The following is a 24,733-nucleotide window of genomic DNA, read 5'->3' as shown; positions in this document are numbered from 1 at the left end:
GTGCAAAATCCATATTTAAGATGAAAAGATGCATTAGAATTAATGAACCATAAATTAGTAAAACTTTCAGGTTGGATGTGGCTAAGATTTTGAGGGAAAAATTAACCTGGCATAATTTCTACTATTTCATGGATGCATCCTTCATTGGAGGTGTAAAATAGGTGGTGGTGGGTTGACCAGTTATACACCTCACCCAAGTTTCAATTCCACTGAAGTTTTAGCCCCTGCTGAAGTTGAACATTCTGCACTATATCTTCCAGTGCAGTTACAGCTAAATTGGACCAATTATACTTCTTGTTAATCTGGTAAAGCACAGTTAATTGCTCAGGACCTGTTTACCTTTTATGGCAATACTTTCTCCTAAAGACTTTGGCCATTCTGTCACAGGGAGGTACAATGGAAAATACAGGATGAGGAATCACAGCTTAAGTAAAACGAATTATTAACAGGGCACAGCTCAGTGACAGGAGTGAGTGTTAGAACTGCGCAACTCACATGCTGGTGAGTTACAACTGGTATAATCGGTGCCTTTTTCACAGTGCCCTTCCTGCCATCTATTCATTCTGTGCATAGGTGAACATGCTGGAACAGCGGCTTCACAAATGTTTTATGGCTGATGTGAGAAAACGATTCAAACTGACCGTCAAATGTTGAATAGAGACGTTCTGAAGAAACAGCAAATATTTTTCAAAGTTCGAGGTGCAGTATTGGGCAAATGTGGACAGCACAGTAGTGAGAGTGGAAGATTGTGTACAAGTGAAACTTATAAGAGTGGGGACAATTAAAAATAGGCATCAAATTAGGTGAGCGAAATGATGAAAGCACTCAAACCATATCCGACCAAAAAATTTTGACATTACGATTCTGCTGTAGCCAGCACTGGGGAAGCGGGAGATTAAGAAGTAACCGGCAAAGTGAAGGGAAAGGAAACTAAAGACGCGGAGATGATTCTGCAGATAAAGTGGGGGTAGTGCTGCATGCGGAGGTTCTGAAGAGGATTGTCCTCTGCGCCACTCCACATTACCATCCCCAGAAGTTCTCATTGTAGGAGACAGGCTTAAGGCTGCAGCTGCACTACAGTTGCATACCATGCCAACCCTCGGTGCATTTTAGCCACGGGGTTCTTCATAGGAAACTCTTTCGAGTTATCAACAGTCACAGATTGCAACTCTTTCGAGTACAATCACAGTTCTTGGTTTCCGGGAGTGGGACATGAACCCACAACCCTCTGGTTCAAAGGCGAGGGTGCTATGAACTGAGCCACAGCTGACAGTGGCACTGCTTTCATTGCTTACTTAAATATGATAATTTGTTCCCATGGTTTCTATTAAGTGCCAATCCCTTGTGCATGCCTGCAGACATTTGGCTATATAAAAACTCACATACTAATGCAAGTTGTTTGATTTCTGTGCTACGGATATTACAAGTATGATGAACACAGTGTGAGACACTTGCCTTTTACAAATTGTCATTCATGTTGCTGAGTATAGTCGCTCTTCTATTTAAGATATAATTCCACGAATTCTATCATGTAGCCTATATCAGTCTTATGTTGGACTAAATGGTCTCAGGTTGACACTAACCTAGATTTGTTCTTTTTAGGCAATAATATTTAATAACCGTGCAACATTTCAGAAGTGAAGTAAAAACAGTTGAATTAAGAAATTTAGCAAAATGGCAATTAGCAATACCCACCCTCTAAATAAGTGAGAGACATTGAGCGGAATTTAATCCAGCCCATTGTGGCGGGAAACACGGTGGCTGGGCCCACTTAATCACGGGAAAAGCCGCATGTCACTCTCCCATTGGCAGGAAAACCTCCCGCTATTAAGTTGGAGACAGGAAGCGGCCTATGTTGGAAACTCACCCATTGTGGTGGGATGTCAGTTAGACTCATTAATGAGCCAATTAACACCAATTATAATTGAGCCCACCAGAATTTATTAGTGGCTCAGAGATTAAATGAGAATCTCATGGCTTTCCTGTGCCACCCGAAGGCTTCCAAGCAAACCCTATTGAGTTTGCCAGCAGCCTACTGGGCGGGGGTTGGGGGTGGACCCTCATTGTCAGGCACTCAGTGCCTGATGAGGGACCCAACAATAGGAAGGAGAGGGGCCACTGAAAGTCACCCCTCTACTCTTGCCTCCAAACACTCTGCCCCACTCCCATGACTCACACCCCATGATCCCCATCCCGCCCTCACTCACTGGAGTTTGGGGATCCCACGATGATCGCTGGTGAAGTCCCTCCAGGATTACCGGCAGCAGCCACTGCTCCAGGAATGGAGAGCTACCGACTTCTGATTGGCCGACAGCTCTCAGCGGGGGCGTTCCTGTTGCCAGAGTCCTAAGTTCTGGGGAAGGTGCGAAGGATTTGGTCAGGCCTCCCCCAACTGAAGCGGTGCAGGCTTCCCACCAGCTCTCAAACCAGAGGGCGGAACCCGCATCGGGAACATTAAATCCATTCCAATATCTCAGCATCAACATGGAACTTTATTCCATTATGAGGGTTGTAGAACAGCCCCAGTTGAGTTAAGATTGTATGGTTGGACAATATTTTCAAATATAGTTGCTCAAAACCTTAAGTAACCCAAAAAAATAGAAACGAGCTAAATGTACCACAACAAACAGTTGTGCTATGTTTGTTACATATGGTGACCCTCCTGGGCAGAATCACATTGTAAATGTGTTCTTCAGGTCAATGAGCTCCATTAAACAAATACATTTCAAGATTCGGTGCTCCATGTAACAAAAGAAAAAAAAAATATTTTTAATACTCAGATGGTGTTTTATTCATTATTCTAATAACCATAGTAGGTGGGGGAGATGGGGGCATAGTGGTAATCTCACTGGACTAGTAATCCAGAGGCCTTGGCTAATGCCCTGAGGACATGGATTCAAATCCCACCACAGCAGCTGGTGGAATTTAAATTCAATTAATAAATCTGGAATATAAAGCTCATCAGAGTAATGGTGAGCATGACAACTAACATTGATTGTTGTAAAAGCCCATCTGGTTCACTAATTTAAGGAAGGAAATCTGCCATCCTTACTAGGTCTGGCCTACATATGACCCCAGACTCATAGCAATTGTGGTTGACTCTTAACTGCCCTCTGAAATGGCATCCCATGAAAGAATTTAAAAAAATAGGTTATAGAAATATATCATAGATATTTTTAGGGCAAGAATGGGTTAATCGGCTCATTGTCACTGCCTAGTATTAAACTGTACAGAAGTTTAAAATAACATCACTGTTTGTTTATAAAACTAAGGAAATGGAGAACAAATCCTGTCTGCTGCTCTTCATCGAGCTCTCAAAGCCTTAATTCCACCTATAATACACCGATAGTAGTTTCAATGAATGAACAGTGTACCATGCCTCACTGATAGCACCATGCAGCACGCATAGCAAAAACCTTGGAGCAAACTGTTAACAAGCTGAAATTAAATCAGTGCTCACAGCAATAAAATGAAGTAGAAAAGAAATTTTTGCCTGCAGCAGGTCAAGTTCGTACTAGCTGATGAAAGTACAAGATACCTAACCAAATGAAAACTCAAACAAGACTAGGGCAGACAGGATAAAAGGGGATAATTGGCTTTGTGTGCTACATTAGACATGTCCCTCTTTAAGGCACTTCCAGAATGACTTTCAAATTTCCTGATGATTCCAACATTCCTGGACTTCAGATCATTTCCTCAGAGCTAATCCTACTTCATAGCTATAACTTCACTGGAAATGTGGGGCAGAGTTTTTTGCTGAGTGGGCCGGCGCACAACCGACCCGCTTGAGCATGAACTAGCGCCTAATGACGTCAGGCGAGCGTCCCAATGTCATCACACTCTCGCGCGATATTTCGGGTCCGCGGGCGCACGATAAACTTGGAAGTGCACCTGCCAACAATGAAGAGGACAATTAAGCCTATTAATGGCGAAATTAACAGAGATTTCTCGTTGCCAGTCCAACACTATGGTTGTCGGGTGGGCGAATAGGCCAGGAGGCCTTTGCGTTTTTCAGGAAGCCTCGTTCACAGGCGGGATGAGGTTCCCATGATAAATTAAAATAAAAATAATTTTCGGTGGACAGCATTTTCATTGCCTACATTTTCGGGTGACTGATTATGAAGCTTGGACACTTTCTTCCTGGTTTCTGTCACTTTTATTTTAGGTTGTTCAGGTCTTCAGCTCCCAGAGGCAGCTGTCTTCCTTCAGGGAGCTTCCTGTGAGCGCTCAGCCACACCCGCGCTGACTTCAGCGCTCGCCCTCCTCCCACCCCCACCGCAGCAATGCCAGGCCTTTCAGCACACGCTCCCTGCTGGCTGGCTGTTAATTGGTCAGCCAGCCTGAATTTGCAGTGGGGGGGCCAATTGCGGTTGGCGGTTTGTTCCCCAGCCGATCCCGGACCCACCGACCCTGCCCGCCAACCGAACTGAAAATTCTGCCCATGGTTTCTGCACCAGTTCCAGAACAGTTACCACAAAGGTGTAAGAAAAGATATTAGTTGAGCACATTGACAGTTGTAAAACATCATGATGAATTGAACAGTTAGCCCTTGACAAAATGTAACCTACTGCTTCCAAAAATGTCCCCTGCAAAGAACATTTCCACCACATTATGGGCGGAATCGTCCCAGATTTGCACAAAGGCGGTAGCAGTTGGGAAAAGAATCGTTTCACCTGCTGGCAGCAAAGGTGGGTTTTCCCGCCAAACCATCCCGTTCCCGCCTCATTAATCATACAGCCACAGGAAACACGCCATCTCACTGGCGGGCGGCGTCCGATTTTCCCGTCATGCCGTTACCTCGCTGCTTCCTCACACAGGGTGCCATATTTAAACTGCAGCCGCATGCATGTTTCTCAATGCTTGCAGCCCAGGACTGCTCTGGTGAAGACACGGCCAAAAAGCCAGGAAGAGTGCAGCGTCTCGATTCAGTGTCGCACCTCTGGAATGCCTTCTGGATGCCGTGAAAGCAGCCATGGTGTCCCCAGCCCCCACTCTGGCCTCAGGAGGCCCATCAGTCTCATCACTCTGGCTTGGGAGGTGGTGGCAGAGGTGGTCAGTGCCAATGCTGCACACAAGAGGTTGGCCATCCAGTGCAGAAAACGGATGAATGGCCTCATTCGTGCCGCCAAGGTACGGCAACTATCTCATCACTCTAAACTCACACACTCACAAGGCCAACACACATTCATTAGCATCTCACTCACAGCCAGCTCACCACTCACTCTCTCACACACACCCTCACACCTCCATCTGGCCTCACCTCTTCTGGAGACTGCTTCCTCAGCCCTCACCATCTTGAGGCCACTTGCACAGATCAACATGTGCCCCAACACACACCCTGGGGTACTCCCCCTTCCCCAGTACAGCCCTCACCCTGCAGCCTCTTCCCTCGCATGAGGCCACTTCTCCCCTTCCCCCAAGCAAGCCCTGGCCCTGCACCCCTGCCTTATGGCTGGTCTGGTAGGTAGGTGTCTGTGAACCTCCTAAGAGTGATGTGGTGCTGCCTGCGAAGCCTGGCACTAATGACCACGAGTGCTGCCCAAAGCTAGGTAGGTAAACAAACCTCAAAGTCCCAAGTACAGTTGTGAAATACACTGACATGCCCGAATGATCCAGTGTGGGGGGATGATTCTAGCGAACAGGTGTATTAAAATGACATTCCTGACATGCGGTGGTGGGAAATGCAGCCCACCATTCACGGGCGGAGCGGACGATCGCAAACTGGTTTCATGATGGCGTAAAACCGATTTTTGGCTTTCTCGCCATATTGTCCGCTCACACCCGCCATGACGCCCGACACAAACGGGGGTGGAAAATCCCAGCCTATGTTAAAAGTAAACAAAAATTAAATAGCTTAATATTTTCTGTTTTCCAAGATATCTAATGGAGCATGAAAGAAAGCCATGAGCTGAACTAGCCTCCATTATAGTAAAGCCTGTACTGATATTTGTCCTGGATTAAAATTCAACTTTATGGTGAGCAGTAAAGCAATTGGAGGGTAGCAGGGTTATTTGAGAGCTCAGATGATGGTTGCCCCTGTCCTTTTGTGAGTCACACAGGCCCAGGTAAGGGCCACAGGGTCAGGGTTACGGCCATGGCCAACGGTAGAACCAATGTAATTTTGGTGGTGATGTCAGAGAGCTGGAACCTTGAAGGATCACGGCCTCTTATAGGCAGAGGATCTTTAGGGAAGAGGGCTTGTATTTCCTTTAAGTACACATTGAAGGCAATGAGAAACCACCTCATGCATTTTTCCTTGGGAAAATTGAAATTGTACATGGGAGGGTCCTACGAGCAACTGAAGGGGAAAGTGTAAGAGCGCGAGGTGTCGAGAAACGGGGAGAGGGCCTGCCCTAAGGCAAATCACTGCCATTGGACTCATCCCTGACCTTAAAGAAAGCTGCCCACAAAGATCTGGAAATAGCTCTGATTTTTCCCTTTTCCTGACTGCAGTTTAAATCTGGGTCAAGTCAAGGGGCTGTCTAGGGGTCAAGGAAACAGAAGTAGTGTCTGTTTTTGTGTCAGGAACCCAACTCTGGCGGGATCCTGACTGAGTTTCGAATTTTCTTGGGGGCAAGCCCTTAAACTTGGGATGGAGATGAGTTTCCCGGGGGCAGAAATGGCGACAGATGTCGGACGTCCGGCAACCTCATTGAGGCTGCTGCTTGCCCTGAGGGAGAGGGTTTGTGCCAAAGCCTGCCACTGCACCACAGGGACCCCAGATGGCACAGGGCAGCTGGAGACCTGGCACCCATGAGGGAGAATGGGGAGAACCTCTTTCCAGAAGCTGGAAGGAGGAGGCCACCCTGCTCATACTTTTGCAGCAGGGTGGCCTCTTTCTTCAGCGTCATCTCCCGCTGCCTGACCATATTGCAGGGCACCACCTGACCGCTCTAGGTGAGAGACTCAGTGCCCTCACTGCCTGTGATGCTCCATCAATTGTGATTCTGATGTGTTGTCCAGCAATGGTAAAGAGGGCCTCTGTCACCTGGGTGATGCACCAGTGTGCAGCCACCTGTGAGATGCCGCAGAGGTCCCCACTGTTGAGGGCTCAGATGTTGCGACCATCTGCCTAGAGAGTTGCAGTCTCCTTTGTCACTGGTCCACAAACATCTAGAGGTCTCTTCACCTTTGCCTGTAGATCCTGTGCTCAGGGTAATGCCTCCTTCACCTTTATGGCCCTTGTCCCTCTCCTCAGGCCTCCAGATGTCCAGTACCCTGTCCTTCCGGTGCAGGCTGCTGCTCATCACCTCCAATAGTCTCGATTTCTGAGGGTACAGCACCCATTTCCATCTGCAGTCTTCCGGGTGTCCAGGTGAAGTCCAAACAGCCGTGCCCACTGTTCCAATGCCCAAATAATGCCAGGTGGGTGACGACCTCCTGAACTGGAAAAGTTCTTAATTCTGTCTCTTCCCCTGATCAGTAATGGAACTTTAACTTCAAAGGAGTAAGCCCGTTAAATTCTAAATACCATTTTTACTTATCTTTTAAAACTCTTCCTGCCTCCATGTTAGTTGCCCTCGCCTCCATGACACACCCTTGCCTCCATGAGACTGGTTTGACACCAGACAGCTGCTGAATTCTAGCTGCCTCGGTGAAAATTAAAAACTTTCTTGAGATAAGTTCTTACTGAGCCCACAACAATGTAAATTAGGTCCTTAATAGGAATGGGCCTGTTCTAAGGCCCGCTTCTTCCCCCGCCCTCAGTAAAATGAGAGAGGGCAGAAATGGAGGCAGGATTTGCGGCTGCACAGTTCGGCAACCATTTTCTTCTTGTTCCTGCCTCCACTTTGTCTACCGGGGCTGGAAAACCCAGCCCTTGTTGTACACCAGCAGTGATGTCAACAAGCGGCCAAACACATTGAAGTGTTCACATGCAGCAAACCAGAAATTTAAAAGCATTTAATATCCCTTACTTTTCATTTAAATTTTAAGGTGGTGAAGTAAATGATTATGATTTGATTAAGATAGAAGCAAGATAAAGGAACAGACTTTTGAAAAAGGGAAAAAAAATTTAAAATATGGGCCAGAATTTCATGTCCTGTGAGTGGACGCGCACCCAACCCAATTGGGTGTGAAATTGCGCAAGATGATGCCAGGCGAGCGTCCCGACATCATCACGCACCCACGCGATGTTTCACTTGGCAGGCGCGCGGTAAAGTCAGAAGAGCACCCGCCGACAATTAAGCAGGCAATTAAGCCCATTAACGCCCCAATTATCAGCAATTCTTCATGGCCAGTCCAACCTTACGGTTGGCGGATGGGCCAATCGGCCAGGTGGGCTTTACATTCTTGATGAAACCACATCCAAGGGCGGGATGAAATTTCCATTGGGATTTAAATTAAAAAGAAATATCTGGGGGCTGATTTTTTTAATGGGGTATGCTTTCTGGTGCATGATCGTGATGCATGGGCATTTTTTGCAGCAATTTTGGGCTTTATTTTCTTATTAGCAGGATCGCAGCTCCCTGAGGCAGCTGTCTGCCTTCAGGGAGCTCTCTCGAAGCGCTCACCCGTGCCTGCGATGACATTAGCGCCCGCCCTTTTCCTGCCCCCCAGCAGTAGTGCTGAGCCTTTTTCCGGGCGCGTTTCACATTGGCTGACCGTTAATTGGCCAGCCAGCGTAAGTTGGGGGCGAAGCCCACTTCGCGTCTGCTTCCTCAAAATTCAGGCCATGGAATTTTCTTTAACATTATAGAAAAATGTGACACTCCACAACCACAAAATTAGCTTTTCAAGGCCAGTGGGGGTGTTTGTTTGTCAGTAATTATGAGGTTAGTACAAAGTTAGAAATCCAGGTACACCTCATTCAACAAGGTATAATAGTTTCAAGCATTTTTACGGCCAGATTAACAATATAAGAGTGGAAGTTCTTGTCAATTCCATTGATTTCCATTAATGACAGTCTGCAGGGAGCCTCTACAATGCACACTCTGGAGGAATATGGAACCAGTTTCTGGATTTTGGTGTTACTTTGTGCACATGCAGAATCCAAAAGTTGCTGTCTGTTTCAGTGGAAGAATGACAGCGAACACTGATAGTTTCACCATTATTACCACCACAAAGCCTAGGCCAATTATCTTTCTCTCTATGTTGGCCCTATTATGGAAGGTTTCTAGCTCAGTTTGGTAAGCGATATTGTAAGAGTAAAACAAAAACAGAATTACCTGGAAAAACTCAGCAGGTCTGGCAGCATCGGCGGAGAAGAAAAGAGTTGACGTTTCGAGGCGGGGGGGAGAGAAGTTGGTGGGGGGGGTGTGGTTGTAGGGACAAGCAAGCAGTGATAGGAGCAGATAATCAAAAGATGTCACAGACAAAAGGATCAAAGAGGTGTTGAAGGTGGTGATATTATCTAAGAGAATGTGCTAATTAAGAATGGATGGCAGGACACTCAAGGTACAGCTCTAGTGGGGGTGGGGTGGAAAGACTGACAAGGTATTAGTTGTAGATTTAAAAATAATGGAAATAGGTGGGAAAAGAAAAATCTATATAAATTATTGAAAAAAACAAAAGGGAGGGGGAAGAAACGGGGTGGGGATGGGGGGAGGGAGTTTAAGACCTAAAGTTGTTGAATTCAATATTCAGCCCGGAAGGCTGTAAAGTGCCTAGTCGGAAGATGAGGTGCTGTTCCTCCAGTTTGCGTTGGGCTTCACTGGAACAATGCAGCAAGCCAAGGACAGACATGTGGGCAAGTTACCCAGACATATAGGACAACTATCATCCATTAAACATCGGAAGAAAGCATTTAAATATAGATACAGATAAATGGATAGTGATAGGTTTGCTAGGAAGTCCATTCATAATTCAGTAGGACTGTAACTTAGGATGTGAGGCTACATAAAATTAATCAATCAGATTTTGTGTGAGTCTTCTTGGTAGTCTGTGTCTGAATGTATTTCAGCAAAGTTTTAGATGTGAAGATGCAAACTGCCACCCATGTTATTCTTTACAAACTGTACTCGCAGGGATGAACTTCCGATGCAGAATTAGCAACTCTGAGGTTTTTAATTGATTGTTTTAATTTTTATTTTCAGGCACCTTCACACCCCTTTACTCCCCTTGTGGGGCATCCACTTAGTCATGCAGGGACATGGATTAGTGGTCATAAGTGGGCAATATTCATTTGTGAATCTTCACTGTGAATTCACGCGCAGGGTCTATCTTGTCCTCAAATATATGTCCATGTGCATTAACTTTCAATAGTTGCGAGGGGCAGGATCCTCCTCCACAAGCCAAAGACACTGGGCAGGGGAGGAAATGGCGTAGTGGTATTGTCGCTGGACTCGTAATCCAGAGACCCAGGGTAATCCTCTGGGGACCTGGGTTTGAATCCTGCCATACCAGATTCAGTAAAAACCTGGAATTAAAGTCGAAGGGTGACCATGAAACCATTGTAAAAATGCCCTTTAGGGAAGGAAATCTGCCGTTCTTATCTAGTCTGGCCTACATTTGACTCCAGATCCATAGCAATGATCAGTTGTATCAAACTGCTACAAAAAGGAATTAAACCTTCTAGTCAAGCAACAGCCTGACATAGTCACCCTCATGGAATCATATCTTATCACCATCCCTGGGTATGTCCTGTCCCACCAGCAGAGGTGGGAGCACAGTGGTATACAGTTGGGAGGGAGTTGACCTGGGAGTCCTCAACATCGACTCTGGACCAGGAGACATCTTACTGATTACCACGTACTGCCCTCCCTCAGCTGATGAATCAGTACTCCTCCATGTTGAACATCACTTGGAGGAAGCACTGATGTGGCAAAGGGGCAGAATTACTCAGAGTGGGGGCTTCAATGTCCATCACCAAGCAGTGGCTCGGTAGCACAACTACTGACCGAGATAACCGAGTCCTAAATTACATAGCTGCTAGACTGGGTCTGAAGCAGATGGTGAGGGAACCAACAAGAGGCCTCACCAACCTGCCCGCTGCAGATGCACTCGTCCACGACCATATTGGTAGGAGTGACTACTGCACAGTTGTTGTGGAGACTAAGTCCCACCTTCGCATTGAGGGTACCCTCTGTCGTGTTGTGTGGCACTGCCACCTTGCTAAATGGGATAGATTTTGAACAGAACTGGTAACTCAATACTGGGCATCCATAAGGTGCTGTGGGCCATCACCAGCAGCAGAATTGTACTCGAATACAATCTGTAACCTCATGGCCCAGCATATTCTCCATTCTACCATTACCACCAAGCCAGGGGATCAACCCTGGTTTAATGAAGAGTGCAGGAGGGCATGCCAGGAGCATCACCAGGCATACCTAAAAATGAGGTGTCAACTTGGTGAAGCTATAATACAGGACTACTTGCGTACCAAACAGCGTAAGCAGAAAATGATAGAAGAGCTAAGCGATCCCACAACCAATGGATCAGGTCCAAGTTCTGCAGTCCTGCCACCTCCAGTCATGAATGATGGTGGACAATTTAACAACTCACTGGGTGAGGAGGCTTCCAATGGGAACCCAGCACATCAATGTGAAAGACAAGGCTGAAGCATTTACTACAATCTTCAGCCAGAAGTGCCGAGTGGATGATCCACCTCGGCCTCCTCCGGAGGTCCCCAGCATCACAGACACCAGTCTTCAGCCAATACAATTTACTCCACATGATTTCAAGAAACGGCTGAAGGCACTGTATAGTGCAAAGGCTATGGGCCCTGACAATATCCTGGCAATAGTACTGAAGACTTGTGCTCCAGAACTTGCTGCATCCCTAGCCAAGCTGTTCCAGTTCAGCTACAACACTGGCATCTACCCGGCTATGTGGAAAATTGCCCAGGTATGTCCTGTACACAAAAAGCAGGACAAATCCAACCCGGCCAATTACTGCCCCATCAGTCTAGTCTTGATCATCAGTGGGTCACCAACAGTGCTATCAAGTGGCACTTGCTTAGCAATAACCTGCTCACTGACACCCAGTTTGGGCCCTGCCAGGGCCACTCAGCTCCTGACATCATTACAGCCTTGATTCAAGCATGGGCAAAAGAACTGAACTCCCAGGGTCAGGTGAGAATGACTGCCCTTGACATCAAGGCAGCTTTTGACCGAGTGTGGCATCAAGGAGCCCTAGCAAAGCTGGAGTCAATGGGAATCAGGAGAAAACTCTCTGCTGGTTGGAGTCATACCTAGCACAAAGGAAGATGGTTGTGGTTGTTGGAGGTCAGTCATCTCAGCTCCAGGACATCAGTGCAGAGTTCTTCAGGGTAGTTTCCTTGGCCCAACCATCTTCAGCTGCTTCATCAATGACCTTCCTTCTATTATAAGGTCAGAAGTGGGGATGTTCGCTGATGATTGCACAATATTCAGCACCATTCGCGACTCCTCAGATACTGCAGCAGTCAATGTTCAAATGCAGCAAGACCTGGACAATATCCAGGCTTCGGCTGACAAGTGGCAAGTAACATTCGTGCCACACAAGTGTCAGGCAATGACCATCTCTAACAAGAGAGAATCCAACCATCGCCCCTTGATGTTTAATGGCATTACCATCACTGAATCCCCCACTATCAACATCCTGGGGGTTACCATTGATCAGAAACTTAACTGGACTAGCTATATAAATACAGTGGCTATAAGAACAGGTCAGAGGCTAGGAATCCTACGATGAGTAACACACTTCCTGACTCCCCAAAGCCTGTCCACCATCCACAAGGCACAAGTCAGGAGTGTAATGGAATACTCCTCACTTGTCTGGATGAGTGCAGCACAAGAAGCTGGACACCATCCAGGACAAAGCAGCCCACTTGATTGGCATCACATCCACAAACATTCACTCCCCCCACCATCGACGCATTGTAGCAGCTGTGTGTACCATTTACAAGATGCACTGCAGGAATTCACCAAGGCTTCTTCGACAGCACCTTCCAAACCCATGACCACTACCATTTAGAAGGACAAGGGCAGCAGATAGATGGGAACACCACCACTTGGAAGCTCCCCTCCAAGCCTGTCACCATCCTGACTTGGAAATGTATTGCTGTTCCTTCACTGTCGCTGGGTCAAAATCCTGGAACTCCCTCCCTAATAGGACTGTGGGTGTACCGACACCACATGGACTGCAGTGGTTCAAGAAACATAGAAACATAGAAACTAGGAGCAGGAGTAGGCCATTCAGCCCTTCAAGCTTGCTCTGCCATTCATTATGATCATGGCTGATCATCCAACTCAATAGCCTGCTCCCGCTTTCTCCCCATACCCTTTGATCCCTATAGAAACATAAAAGCTCACCACCACCGTCTCAAGGGCAACTAGGGATGGGCAATAAATGTTGGCCCAGCCAGCAAATCTCACATCCCGTGAATGAATAAAACAACAGCTAAACTGTACTATCACTACTCCAGCAGAAATCAGATAACTGAATGTGGATTTGGGAACCAATGTGGGATCATTCTGCTCTATGTGATTTAGCTACTCACATGAGAAACTTTTCATACAGCATATAAGACACAGAAGTGCACTCCTTTTAGTTTATTGGGAACAGGATTAAGAAATTAGTGGGCAGAAGTTTCTGCCTGTCAGGCAGGCAGAATGGGAGCGGGCATGGACCCGATCGCTGCCCGCAATCGGGTCTGTGCCGCCATTTTACGCGGGCAGGCCAATTAAGGCCCACCCAGTGTGAATCGCGGCTCCTGAGGACAGCAGAAGTGGGCACGTAGCGGCGGGACAGCAATGACCGCCGGGTCCAATGGTGACCCGGTGGCCTGTTTTAAAAATTTGCTGCAGCCTTTCAAAGGCTGCGAATCATGGCCAATGGAAGGGCTCCCCAGAGTGCTGCTGGTGAGCAGGCCAGGCAGGAGGGCAGGACAGGGGGGTACTGTGCCCCCATTTTTTGGATGATTGCCTTGAGGAGGTGGCAGCACGGCAGGAGGTCCTTCTTCCCAGGGAAGGGAAGAAGAGGCCCCCCACATGACCAAACGTGCCTGGGAGGAGGTGGCGGAGGTGGTGAGCTCCCGCGACGTGGTGCAGTGCACGTGGATCCAGTGTTGCATGTGCTTCAACGCCTGTTGCGCTCGGGAAGGGTGAGTACCATGTTGGCATTGGTCACTTAAACTCAGCAGGTAGGCTTTCCCCCTTGGCACATACCCACCCACCACACCACACAACCCCCCCCCCCCCCCACAAAGCCTGAGCTGGAACTCCAGGACGTGTCAAAGTCAGGGTGATGACAGGCTGGGAGAGGAGCTTCATTGTGGTGTGGCACCAATTGATCTGCTGTCCTCTGCGCTCCACGTGCTTGCACCTCCTTGCTGTGGAAGGTTAGACCGTGTGGTGCCTAATGTGATGTAGGGAGCATGTGTCTGGGGGTGGGTGGGGGGGTGGGGGGGGTTGAGGTGATGCGGGGGGCGGCAGGGAACAGGCCTAACATCTTTGTGTGAGTGTTCAGCAGCGGCGGGGTGAGGAGGCACTGGAGCCCTGCAATGTCCCACTCTGGTTGGGGTGGGCCATCCACGAAGAGAATCTAGGTACAAGTAACACTAATCAATGCTCTTCTCTCCTTTACAGGAGAAGAATGCACATAATGCAGCCGAGAGGGTGAGGACTGGTGGAGGGCTGGCACAGTTGATGATTCTCAGCTGCTTCGAGCAGGAGGCCCTAGATTTGGAGAGGCTCTATGCGCCCAGGTCCACCAGTGTCGGTGAGGCTGGGGTGCCACGGGCAGGTATGTTTGCCCAGCAGTGAGGTCACCATTGTTCTCCCAACAGCCAAGGCAGTGCTGAATGTTCAGTGATTGAAGTTTACAACATGGCTTGACCATTGCTTAAGGAAGGATGAGCGCATAATGATCCGGGGGACAGGGATGCACATTGACATTGTCTCTACATTGACTGATCCAATATCCTTGTTCTTCCTTTCAGCATCAGTGGAGCAGGGCCAGGAGGGGGATCAGCAGAGGCCCCTTCTCACACCTGAGGGTCCTGAAGTCTCACCAGCGTCACATCATCTCTGCCAGGCAGGCACCAGCACAGATACTAGCACCTCAGTGGGAATTAGAACATCGGCTAGTGTCCTGGGGCACAGCGGTGAGCGCACTTCACAGTCGCTGGAGGAGCTGGCAGAGACAGAGAATGCCTATGGCGCCAGCAGCCGGAGGACTGCAGGGGACCAGGCACATGCTCAGTTGGTGCCTGATGATGTGCCTCTGGAGTTGTCCGTGACACAGCAGGTACAGGAAATACGGCCGGATGTGCGGGAGATGCATGAGGCTACACAGGCAAGTACCAGTAACTTCGAAAAATCAATATTTGATAGAGCACACTTGCGACCCCACTGAGCCCTCTTATCCCGCCCGTGGATGAGGTTTATACAAGTGTGTCCTACCCGCCTGCCCGTTGCGCCCAAGTGCCAACCCGAAGGTTGCACGGGTGCCAAAAAAATCGCTGTTGATTGGCACCTTAAGGGCCTTACGTGGCTGGTTAGTTAATGGCGGACACGCATCAAAGATCAACGCGCACCCACCCAACGAAATATTGCGATGGCGTGTGGTGACTTTGGGTTGCTCGCCCGACATCACTGCACGTCATTTTGTATGCAGGTGTGCGGTGCCCGCCCCCGCACGCCAACGGAAAAACTCTGCCCATTAAGATTTTATCCCAACTGCACGAATCGCAAATTTAGATTTTAATCATGATATCAGCACTTGATTGTATCCAAGCTGTGCTTGCTTATGTATATTCTCAAATTTTGTTATGACTGGGTGAGGAGGACCGAACCCCCCTAGGCTGGTTGCAACAAAAGTTTTTTTTAAATTTATTTTCCCCGTAAGCACCTTTTCCAATCCAAATGTATTTACTTTTTAATAAGGAGCCAATCAAGCCAGGTTTTCTCTAGACAAAGAAAGAGTACGTTTATTAGTTACTAGACCCGAGAAAAAAATAATAACAGACGCGGAGACACACACATACAGATCTCAGTAGTAGGGGAAGCTAGATTCCAAATAAAAGTTGAGTAGTTGTTTGGTAGTAAAGAAATTGGGTATTGCTGAAAACTGTCAGTCACTATCACTGGTGCATTCTCCATGGAAACATCTCTACCAATCAGGGTGCACTTGCCAACCAATCAGCGCTCTCTTCTCATACAGCATAAATTGTTGTTTTCCCCTTATATTGGCATTCTTGCAAAATGTCCTGATGAGTGCAAGACAAAAAGCTTCTGCATGTCTCTTTTCTCAGCAATACAAAATTTAAAAGAATAAAAATTAAATCCTTTGTTGTTCTTAAGGTGTAGATTGTTGAACGTTGCAGTTGTTTGAAGTTAGCTGGTTTCCTTTAAAATCTGGAGTTGAATTGAAGTTCAGGTAACTGCACTTTGCTGGAGATAATATTAGCTTTAGAGAGAGAGAGAGAGAGATTCCTTACTCCTCCCTTCAACACTTTTCCAGATCACTTCTCTCTCTTTTTCTGGCCTGGCAAAACCAATTCTTAAATCTCCTGTCTATACATTCTAAGAAGGAATTCGATTAATTTGTCTTGTAGTTATTGTTGTCGAGCAAGTAATCGCATTTTTGACCTTTCATCTCAGAAACTTTTGACACATTTCAAGATAGTAGAAACCAACATGATATGGGGTTCTTTCATCCTCCACAGGAAGGTTTGAATGTCATTGGTTATCTGGGTGGTTAGCAGTTCCCATTGTCTTGACAGAATTACAGTTGATTAAAGTCTAGCACTTTGTCTTCTTTTCAAGAGTCCCTTTTTGAAGTGGATCTTGACACCCCCTCCAAGGTGTGAAATTCCATGCAACATGTCAGGGTAGGTCTGCAATGCAATCCATATAGGAGCTTTCCGGAAAAGTAGTCAATGTACAGTATCAGACATCAGATGACTGATGGTAGATGTCTTTGGTCAGTGTTTTTTCTTATATTTTTTTTTTAGAAAAGCAGGCCCTCTTTAAACAGTCAATATATTTTTGATTAGCTGGAGAAGTTATAGGTAGATCTCACTCAACACAATTTCCTGTCTTCATGACAATATTAAGACCTGACTTTTCTCCTTGATAGACTGACACACATGTCACAAGTGCAGAAGACTCACACTGACCATGAATTTTGATTTCCCTGGCTAATAGCTATGTTTTATTGGATTGCTGATGTGTTTGCCTCATCACCTTGATGCACGGAAAGAATGTTTGCTGAATGGAAGGGGAATTCTGAGTCCTATAACTCGTTTTTACCTCCAACTCATTTGATTGGCTATTGTTGGCAGGTACTCTTCATAAGTAATGAAATTCTCAGTAAAAAAAAAAGATTTTCACAGTTAAGTGTAAAGTTTTGCTGCCAGTATTCCAGAAGTTGTGGTAAGGCAATGCTACTATAAATTGGCCAGTGTCGGCATATGTAGGGGCCGATTTCAAGTGTAAGTGGATGGGTTTTAAGTGAGTTTTATTCAAGTCCATTGTGTATGAATGCCACAAATAGTGCTCCTGGCATGGACCATTCGAGACAAATCTTGTGATGATTTAAGGGCTTCAAGAACAGCCGTTCTGATTTTCTTCTATGCTAATTAAAAAAAACCAGATTTGTTATTTTCCATTTTCTGCTGCTGCTAAACAAAGCTCAGAATTACTGCCTTCAACCATCTGTGCTGATATTTTTGTCAATTCATTCAGCCTTTTTCCATGCCTGATGATTGCCTTTATTCACCAGCAAACTATTATATAGCAAAATTGCACCAGCACAGCAATGAGATCCAATGTTTATCTTCCATTAGCCAAGTCTTTGGAAATTTGAAGCCTCTAGATGGAAGCAATTACATTATCTGGTTAGAAAGCTGACCTATGACACCTGATTTTAGGTTTTAGCTCCAACTGATGAGATGAGGGGTAAGAAATTGGGTTCGATGGTGTCTAATTTTGTGTGTTATAAGTGCCATTAGAGCTCCAAAATGGCATCCACAGCTGTGAGGTGAATCATATTGTTTGCAATTTGGTGAGGACATTAGCTCTTGTGCTGGGAACGTATTTTGAGTCCTAAAACATGTTTTTAGCTCCAACCCATTTGATTAGCTATTGATGTCAGGTAGTCTTCATGGGTAATGAAACGGTATTTTCAAAAATAGATTTTCACAGTTAAGTGTGAAGCTTTGATACTGCTATTCTGAAAGTTGTGGTCCATGGGAAGTATTCAAAGCAGGCAAATAATAGCAGCAATCAGCCTGCAATGCTGAATTGATGCCAGCAGTGCCACTTTGGAGTTCAACAATCCAGCTAACACTCTGGCCAGAATTTTCCACTCCCGTTGGAAACAGACGTGTTTGGCGGCGCGTGCGGACAATATGATGAGAGGGCCAAAAATCAGTTTTACGCCATCGTGAAACCAGTTTGCGACCGTCCACTCCACCTGTCAATGGCGGGCTGCGTTTCCCACCGTCCAATGTCGAGAACTTCATTTTAATGCATTTGCATCTCATCATTGTGCCTCCATGCCGGAATCATACCCCCCACGTCAAATTTATCTCCCACGTCGGAGTGACTTTGGAATGGCATGATTTAGAACTGCCTTTAAAAGGCCTGCACCTGGCGAGCTGAACTTCAAGGGGTGAGTGTGCACAACTTTGCTCAGCGCTCGTGAGGATTGCTGTGGGACATCAAGGAGGATGCGCCACACATTCGGCGAGGGGCACAGGCAAGTTGCTTTTTCCCAGCTGGCTTTCAGTGCGGTGCCGGGGCAAGGGCTCCAGTGCGAGTAGGGCGGGGGGGGTGGGGGGGGCCAAGATAGCACTGACTGACAGAAGTACACGAGCACATGCCGGGGTGCAGCGGGGGTGGTGGGTTTGAAAAGCTTGTCAAAAGTGAGCATTCTTCCGCAACTGAGACCGTTCAACTGCAGCTCCATTGAGATGTTTGGAGTTGAGCCTCTGAAGCTTTTCTGCCCACTCAAACAATGCAAAAGCATGAATGTGCCACCAAATGCTCCAGAATTTTTCACCTCTCAGGTGCTGCCTGCAAATTAATGTGAGGTTTAAGGGGCAGCACAGCAATTAGCCAACTGGGCAAGTTGCACAATCCCTTTGTGAAAGATGGCCATGGCGCAGTCACTGGTGGTGGTACTCAGAGCCCCTTGCAATGTCTTTATTAAGGTTTGGACTAGTCTCCCCAATGGTCCAAGCTAAGTGCAGCCTTGCAGTGCAGATTAGGATAATGCCTGCGCCTGAGCTGATTGGCCGAAGCTGTTGCCAATTGGTCAAGTGGAATGGGACGGAGGTGGTTGGGGTTTAGGATAGCCATGAAGCGCACTATATAGTGGCCATCCAAGTGGTGGCCAGTACTCTCCTGCATCCGTGAAGGGGCCTTGAGACACAGCCAGAGCCAGAGACTTAACCAAGAGAGGTCATTAGGACACATATGCTAACCCACGTGATAACAATTGGCCAGCTCCTTTGTATAACTATCTATAAGTTATGCATTAATGGTTAGCTAATGTCACTGCCAGGTCTGCAATATTCCCTCGATTTTGAATACCAACAGAAAGTTACTGGCAGGGCTCTGGGCTGGAGCAAGCTGATAGGTGTGGGAATAATACTATAAAGGGTTAGTACTAACACTGCTACCTTTCCATTGTTTGCTACAATGGACCAACAGACAAGATGAGGCTTACCACAAGCAAAAGTGAGGTAATGATTGGAACAATGAGTGATGCTGTAGAATAGTTGGAGGCCAATAGTTTAATTCCCAGCTCCACTGGAAGCTCTTGATTTCGACCGCATTGCTGTGTGGAAGCAATTAGCAGATGTCAAATACCTCCCTGCAGGAAGGAAGGGAACCTGAAGGCAACTGCATCTCTGGGGTGTTCTTGCATTCCTCTTGGCAGCTAGTTCAGAGAAAACATCGTTGGAGGCCTGTGAACAGGTTCTCTGAACATGCTCTCAGCGGTAGGAGATGTGTAGATTGGAGAGATCAAAAATGAAGAAGAAAATAGCAAATGAAAAAATGCCAGTTAGAATTTCTTTTGTTATTCAAGAACGTGACAAGGGATTGCCACTGATTTATCATTTATCATTTAAAGACCTATAAATAAATAATTAAAACAGGTAGCAAACAAAAGAAAAGGTACTTCACTATTTTATATCACACGCTTATTCAATTGACATGTTCAAGACTAAAATCAATGGGCTCAATTTTAACCCTTTCTGTCTGATGGTTAGGCAGCTAAAACTGACCAGGCAACTTGCCTACTCACAGGTACCTAACATCTTCAATTTTAATCTGTTCTTCCAATGTGGTTCATTTTTAAATGTGTATATCAAAGTCTGGTGGGATCATCTAAACCCAAGCCCCCATTGTGAAATTGCTGAGCAGGCAAGTCAATGTGGCTTTCTTGCCAGGTGAATTCTAGTCAGGAGAGGATTGAAAACAGAAGAGATCATTCAATAAAATTTTTTTACGAGCATACAAATTAGGAAGAGGAGTAGGCCATTCGGCCCCTCAAGCCTGCTCAGCCATTCAATAAGATCATGGCTGACCTGATTTTAACTGCATATTCCTGCCTTCCCCCGATAACCTTTCACCCCTTTGCTTATCTAGGATATATCTAGCTCTGCCTTAAAGATATTCAAGGACTCTACCTCAACCACCTTTTGAGGAAGAGAATTCAAAAGCCTCACAACCCTCTGAGAGAAAAATTTTTTCCTCATCTCTGATCTAAATGAGCGACTCCTTATTGTGAAACAGTGACCCCGAGTTATAGATTCTCCCATAAGAGGAAACATCTTCTCCACATTCACCCTGTCAAGTCACTTCAGGATCTTATATGTTTCAATCAAGTTGCTTCTTACACTTCTAAGCTCCAGTGGATACAAGTCTCGCCTGTCCAGTCTTCCCTCATAAGATAACCCGCCCATCCCAGATATTAATCTAGTAAGCCTTCTCTGAACTGTTTCTAGTGTATTTACATCTTTCCTTAAATAAGGAGACCAGTACTGCATACAGGTACTCCAGATGTGGCCTCACCAATGCCCTGTATAACTGAAGGATAACCTCCCTACTCTTGTATTCAATTCCCTTGCAATAAACAATAACATTCTATTAGATATTCAATTCATCTGCCGTCTCCTTATTTTCCATTATTAATTCCTCAGACTTACTTTCTGTAGGACCAATGCTCACTTTCTTAACTCTTTTCTTTTTAAAATATCTATAGAAACTTTTACTGCCTGTCTTTATATTTCTAGCTAGCTTTCTCTCGTACTTTAATTTTTCCCTCCTTATTAATCTTTTAGTCATCCTTTGCTGTTTTTTACATTCTATTCAATCTTCTGACCTGCCACCCATTTTTGCACAATTATATGCTTTTTGTTTAAGTTTGATATTATCTTTAACTTTTTTAGTTAACCACGGATGGTGGATCCTCCCCTTGGAATATTTCTTTCTTGTTGGAATGTATCTATTTTGTGTATTCTGAAATATCCCCTTAAATATCTGCCACTGGACCTCTATTGTTCTATCCTCATTAGTTCTGCTTTCATGCCCTTGTAACTGCCCTTATTTCAGTTTAAAATACTAGTGTTAGACCCAGTCTTCTCTCCCTCAAACTGAATGTAAAGTTCAATCATATTATGATCACTGCTGCCTCGGGGCAACTTCACTGTGAGGTCATTAATTAACCCTATCTCACTGCACAATACCAGGTCCAGTATAGCCTGCTCCTTGGCCGGCTCCAGAATGTGCTGATCTAAGAAATTATCCCGATAACATTCTATGAATTTGTCATCTATGCTACCTTTGTCCATTTGGTTGCCCCATTCAATATGTAGATTAAAATCCCCCCATGATAATCTTCGTACTTTTCTGACAAGCTCCCACTATTTCTTCTTTGAAACCCTGTCCTACCATGTGATTATTGTTAACTTTTGACTTTCCTTTGTGAGGCCAGGAAGAGCAGAGACAGGCAGCTGAGGGCCTGAATTTCCATAGCTGCTTCCCACCAACTGATAATACGTTAATGAGACCAGGCATTTAAAGTTGCTGTGACCTCTGTCATGTTTTTACAATGATATAAAGACAGCAATCACTCATAAGGAGTTTGGTAAACACGCTGTGGGTTCATTTATTGAGACTAGGCACATGAGAACATTTATACAGAGGCATAAATCTTGAAGACATCAGAGCTGCAGAGCTGTGTGCATATGCGTGTGTGTGTGTGTGTGCGTGTGTACCTACTCATCTCGAACACAAAAGTGAAACTAAAACTGGATCACATGACACACTTCCTTTTATGATGTCATGCTGCAATCCCTTAAAGGCATATTACAACATTCTCATTCAATGAAAGTGGGTGGGAATCTAAATGAAACCAGTGTATTCTCACCAGAAACTTGCAATTAAAATGATGTTCATCTGAAAGAGAACACAAATGTAAAGACTTGCCCATCCTCTCCTGATGTTAAAGCAGCAACTTTTCAAATTGCCAAGATCTTTGGTGAAATTGTATTTAATTCGATAACATTATCTTTTCTTTTGATCAATGTTCAAATTTAAATCCTTTAGTGACAAGAAGTTCTCTGCCTTAGGATTCGGAGCAAGAATTCCTCCTAATTATGTGGTAAGTAATATTTGCTGTCTTTCAGAAACAGGTTCATTGAGTTGTGTTGTTTAGTGTGCTTTTGCTGTCCCAGTTTCTTTCCTTTTATTTCACTTTTGTCTTTTGTATATATGTTCCTCTTTGTTCTATATACATCTCTGTTTTTCTTTCATCCGAGTTTTGTACCAAGTCCTTCGTGAAAGACAACTTGCCCCTGTTCAATGCCTTTCCATTCATGGCGCCTCCTCTCTGCTCTCTGCTCATACCCACTGCTGATTTACATGCATTCTTAAGATTCAAATCTCTTGTCCTTAGCTAACTAACAATCTGCTCTGTCTGCATCTTTCCCCCTTTTCTCTTTCCAAATCTACTGTTGGCAATGATCTTATTAAAATACTTTGGGGAAATTTGGCTCTCTCTACTGGGTTATGTAATATTTTACGTTTAATTTTATTAATACATTTTGGACGAAACTCTCTCCCACTGCTATGAATGAAGGAGATCAAATTTCGATATGTTGCATGTCTTAGGTAATTTATTTATGTATGCGCTTTGCATTCTGATCATTTGTTATTTATGTTCCAGGAAAATGCATTTAATATAGTATTTGTTCACAACTGCCTTCACCCTTTACATTTTTCATCTTGATTTCTATCTAACCAGTAAAGTAAATGTGTAGACTCATCATCCAAGCAGGCTTGTGAAAAGTTAAATCTATTATTGTTTATTTTTTAAAAATATCAGCTTACACTATGGCAAATGAAAATTATGTGTTTGTATCTTTTACATTCCCACTTCTTGTTTGTGAGAAACTTCACTTTAATTTGATTCTTTCTGCCGGACTGTATACATAACCCATGTGAGTGCCCAGAATTCAATTTCTGTATTTAATTCTCATAACTTTAATTTCTCTATGTTTATGTGTTATGATGACATATGGATGGACTGGTAATGTGAATAGAAAAGGAAACTTCTGCTACCACTGAAGACCCAATGCTGAATCATAGCCTGATATTAATTTCATGAGTGTAGATTGGGCAGAATCTTTTGAATTAGCCTATTTTACATTTCATTCCTGCATGTACATTTATTTAAATAGATGTATTGTTAATAGGGCTCAGTAGGGAATAAATGATTTGTATTAATTTATGTCTGTCATAGATATGTCATTGGGTTCACTGATGTCCACTGCACCTGTAAGGAGTCTGAACAACTTTCCTTTATAGAAGTTAGGTCGCAATGCACTACATCTACTTGTTATAACAATGAAATCGCTTGTGATGTGGACCAGTTCTCTGTGCTTTTCACACATGTTTTCCTTCAGTCTCTCCAGATGAACAAGTTAACACTAGATGAAGCAAAGTTTGCTCAAACCATTAAACTACAATAAGAAGATAAGAACATAAGAAATAGGAACAGGACTAAAGAAGATGGCCCTTTGAGCCTACTTTGCTATCTTGTATAATCATGGCTGATCTTCTGTCTCAACTCCACTTTCCTGCCTGCTTCCTATGTTCATTGATTGGCTGAGAGATCAAAAATCTGTTTATCTCAGTCTTAAATATACTCAACGATGGAGAATCCACAACTCTCTGTCATTGAGAATTCCAAAGATTCATAACCCTTTGAATGAAGAAATCTCTCCTTATCTCAGTCTTAAATGATTTGCTCTTATCCTGGGACAGTGCTCTGATGTTCTAGATTCTGGAGCCAGTGGAAACAACTCCTCAGTGTTTACTCTGTCAAGCCCTTTCAGAATCTTGTATGTTTCAATGGGACCACCTCTCATTCTTCTAAACTCCAGAGAATATAGGTCCAATTTAGCCTCTCATCATAGGACAATCCTTTCATTCCAAGGACCAATCCATTGAACCCTTGCTGTACCACCTCCAAGGTAAGTATATCGTCCTGTAGATATGGAGACCAAAACTGTACAGTATTCCAGGCATGGTCTCACCAAAGCTTTATACAATTGTAGAAGATGTCCTCATTCTTGTGCTCCAATCCTTTTGCAATTAAGGCCAACATGCCATTTGCCTTCCTAATATCTTGCTATACCTGCATGCTAAATTTCCCTGCTCCTTGTACAAGTACACACAAGTCCCTCTGAACATCAACATTTATAAGTTTCATGCCTTTTAAAAAATATTCTGCTGAGCTGTCCTTACTACCCAAATGAATAACCTCACAGTTCCCCACATTCCATCTGCCACCT

General features: G+C 45.1%; 1 protein-coding gene across 1 annotated transcript in view; it reads left to right on the top strand.

Annotated features, from left to right (window-relative positions):
- The window catches only part of cpne7 (copine VII), a 190,995-nt gene that overhangs the window by 150,539 nt on the left and 15,723 nt on the right, over positions 1-24,733 (top strand). The window contains exon 11 of the mRNA XM_078544786.1: positions 22,485-22,539. Within this exon, the coding sequence (XP_078400912.1) occupies positions 22,485-22,539 (55 nt within the window). The remainder of the gene's footprint in view (positions 1-22,484; positions 22,540-24,733) is intronic.

Source organism: Cetorhinus maximus, chromosome 6, assembly GCF_964194155.1.
Source record: "Cetorhinus maximus chromosome 6, sCetMax3.hap1.1, whole genome shotgun sequence".
Classification (NCBI taxonomy): domain Eukaryota; kingdom Metazoa; phylum Chordata; class Chondrichthyes; order Lamniformes; family Cetorhinidae; genus Cetorhinus; species Cetorhinus maximus.
The sequence above is the reverse complement of the archived record's forward strand: the minus strand, read 5'-3'. Positions and strand labels throughout refer to the sequence as shown.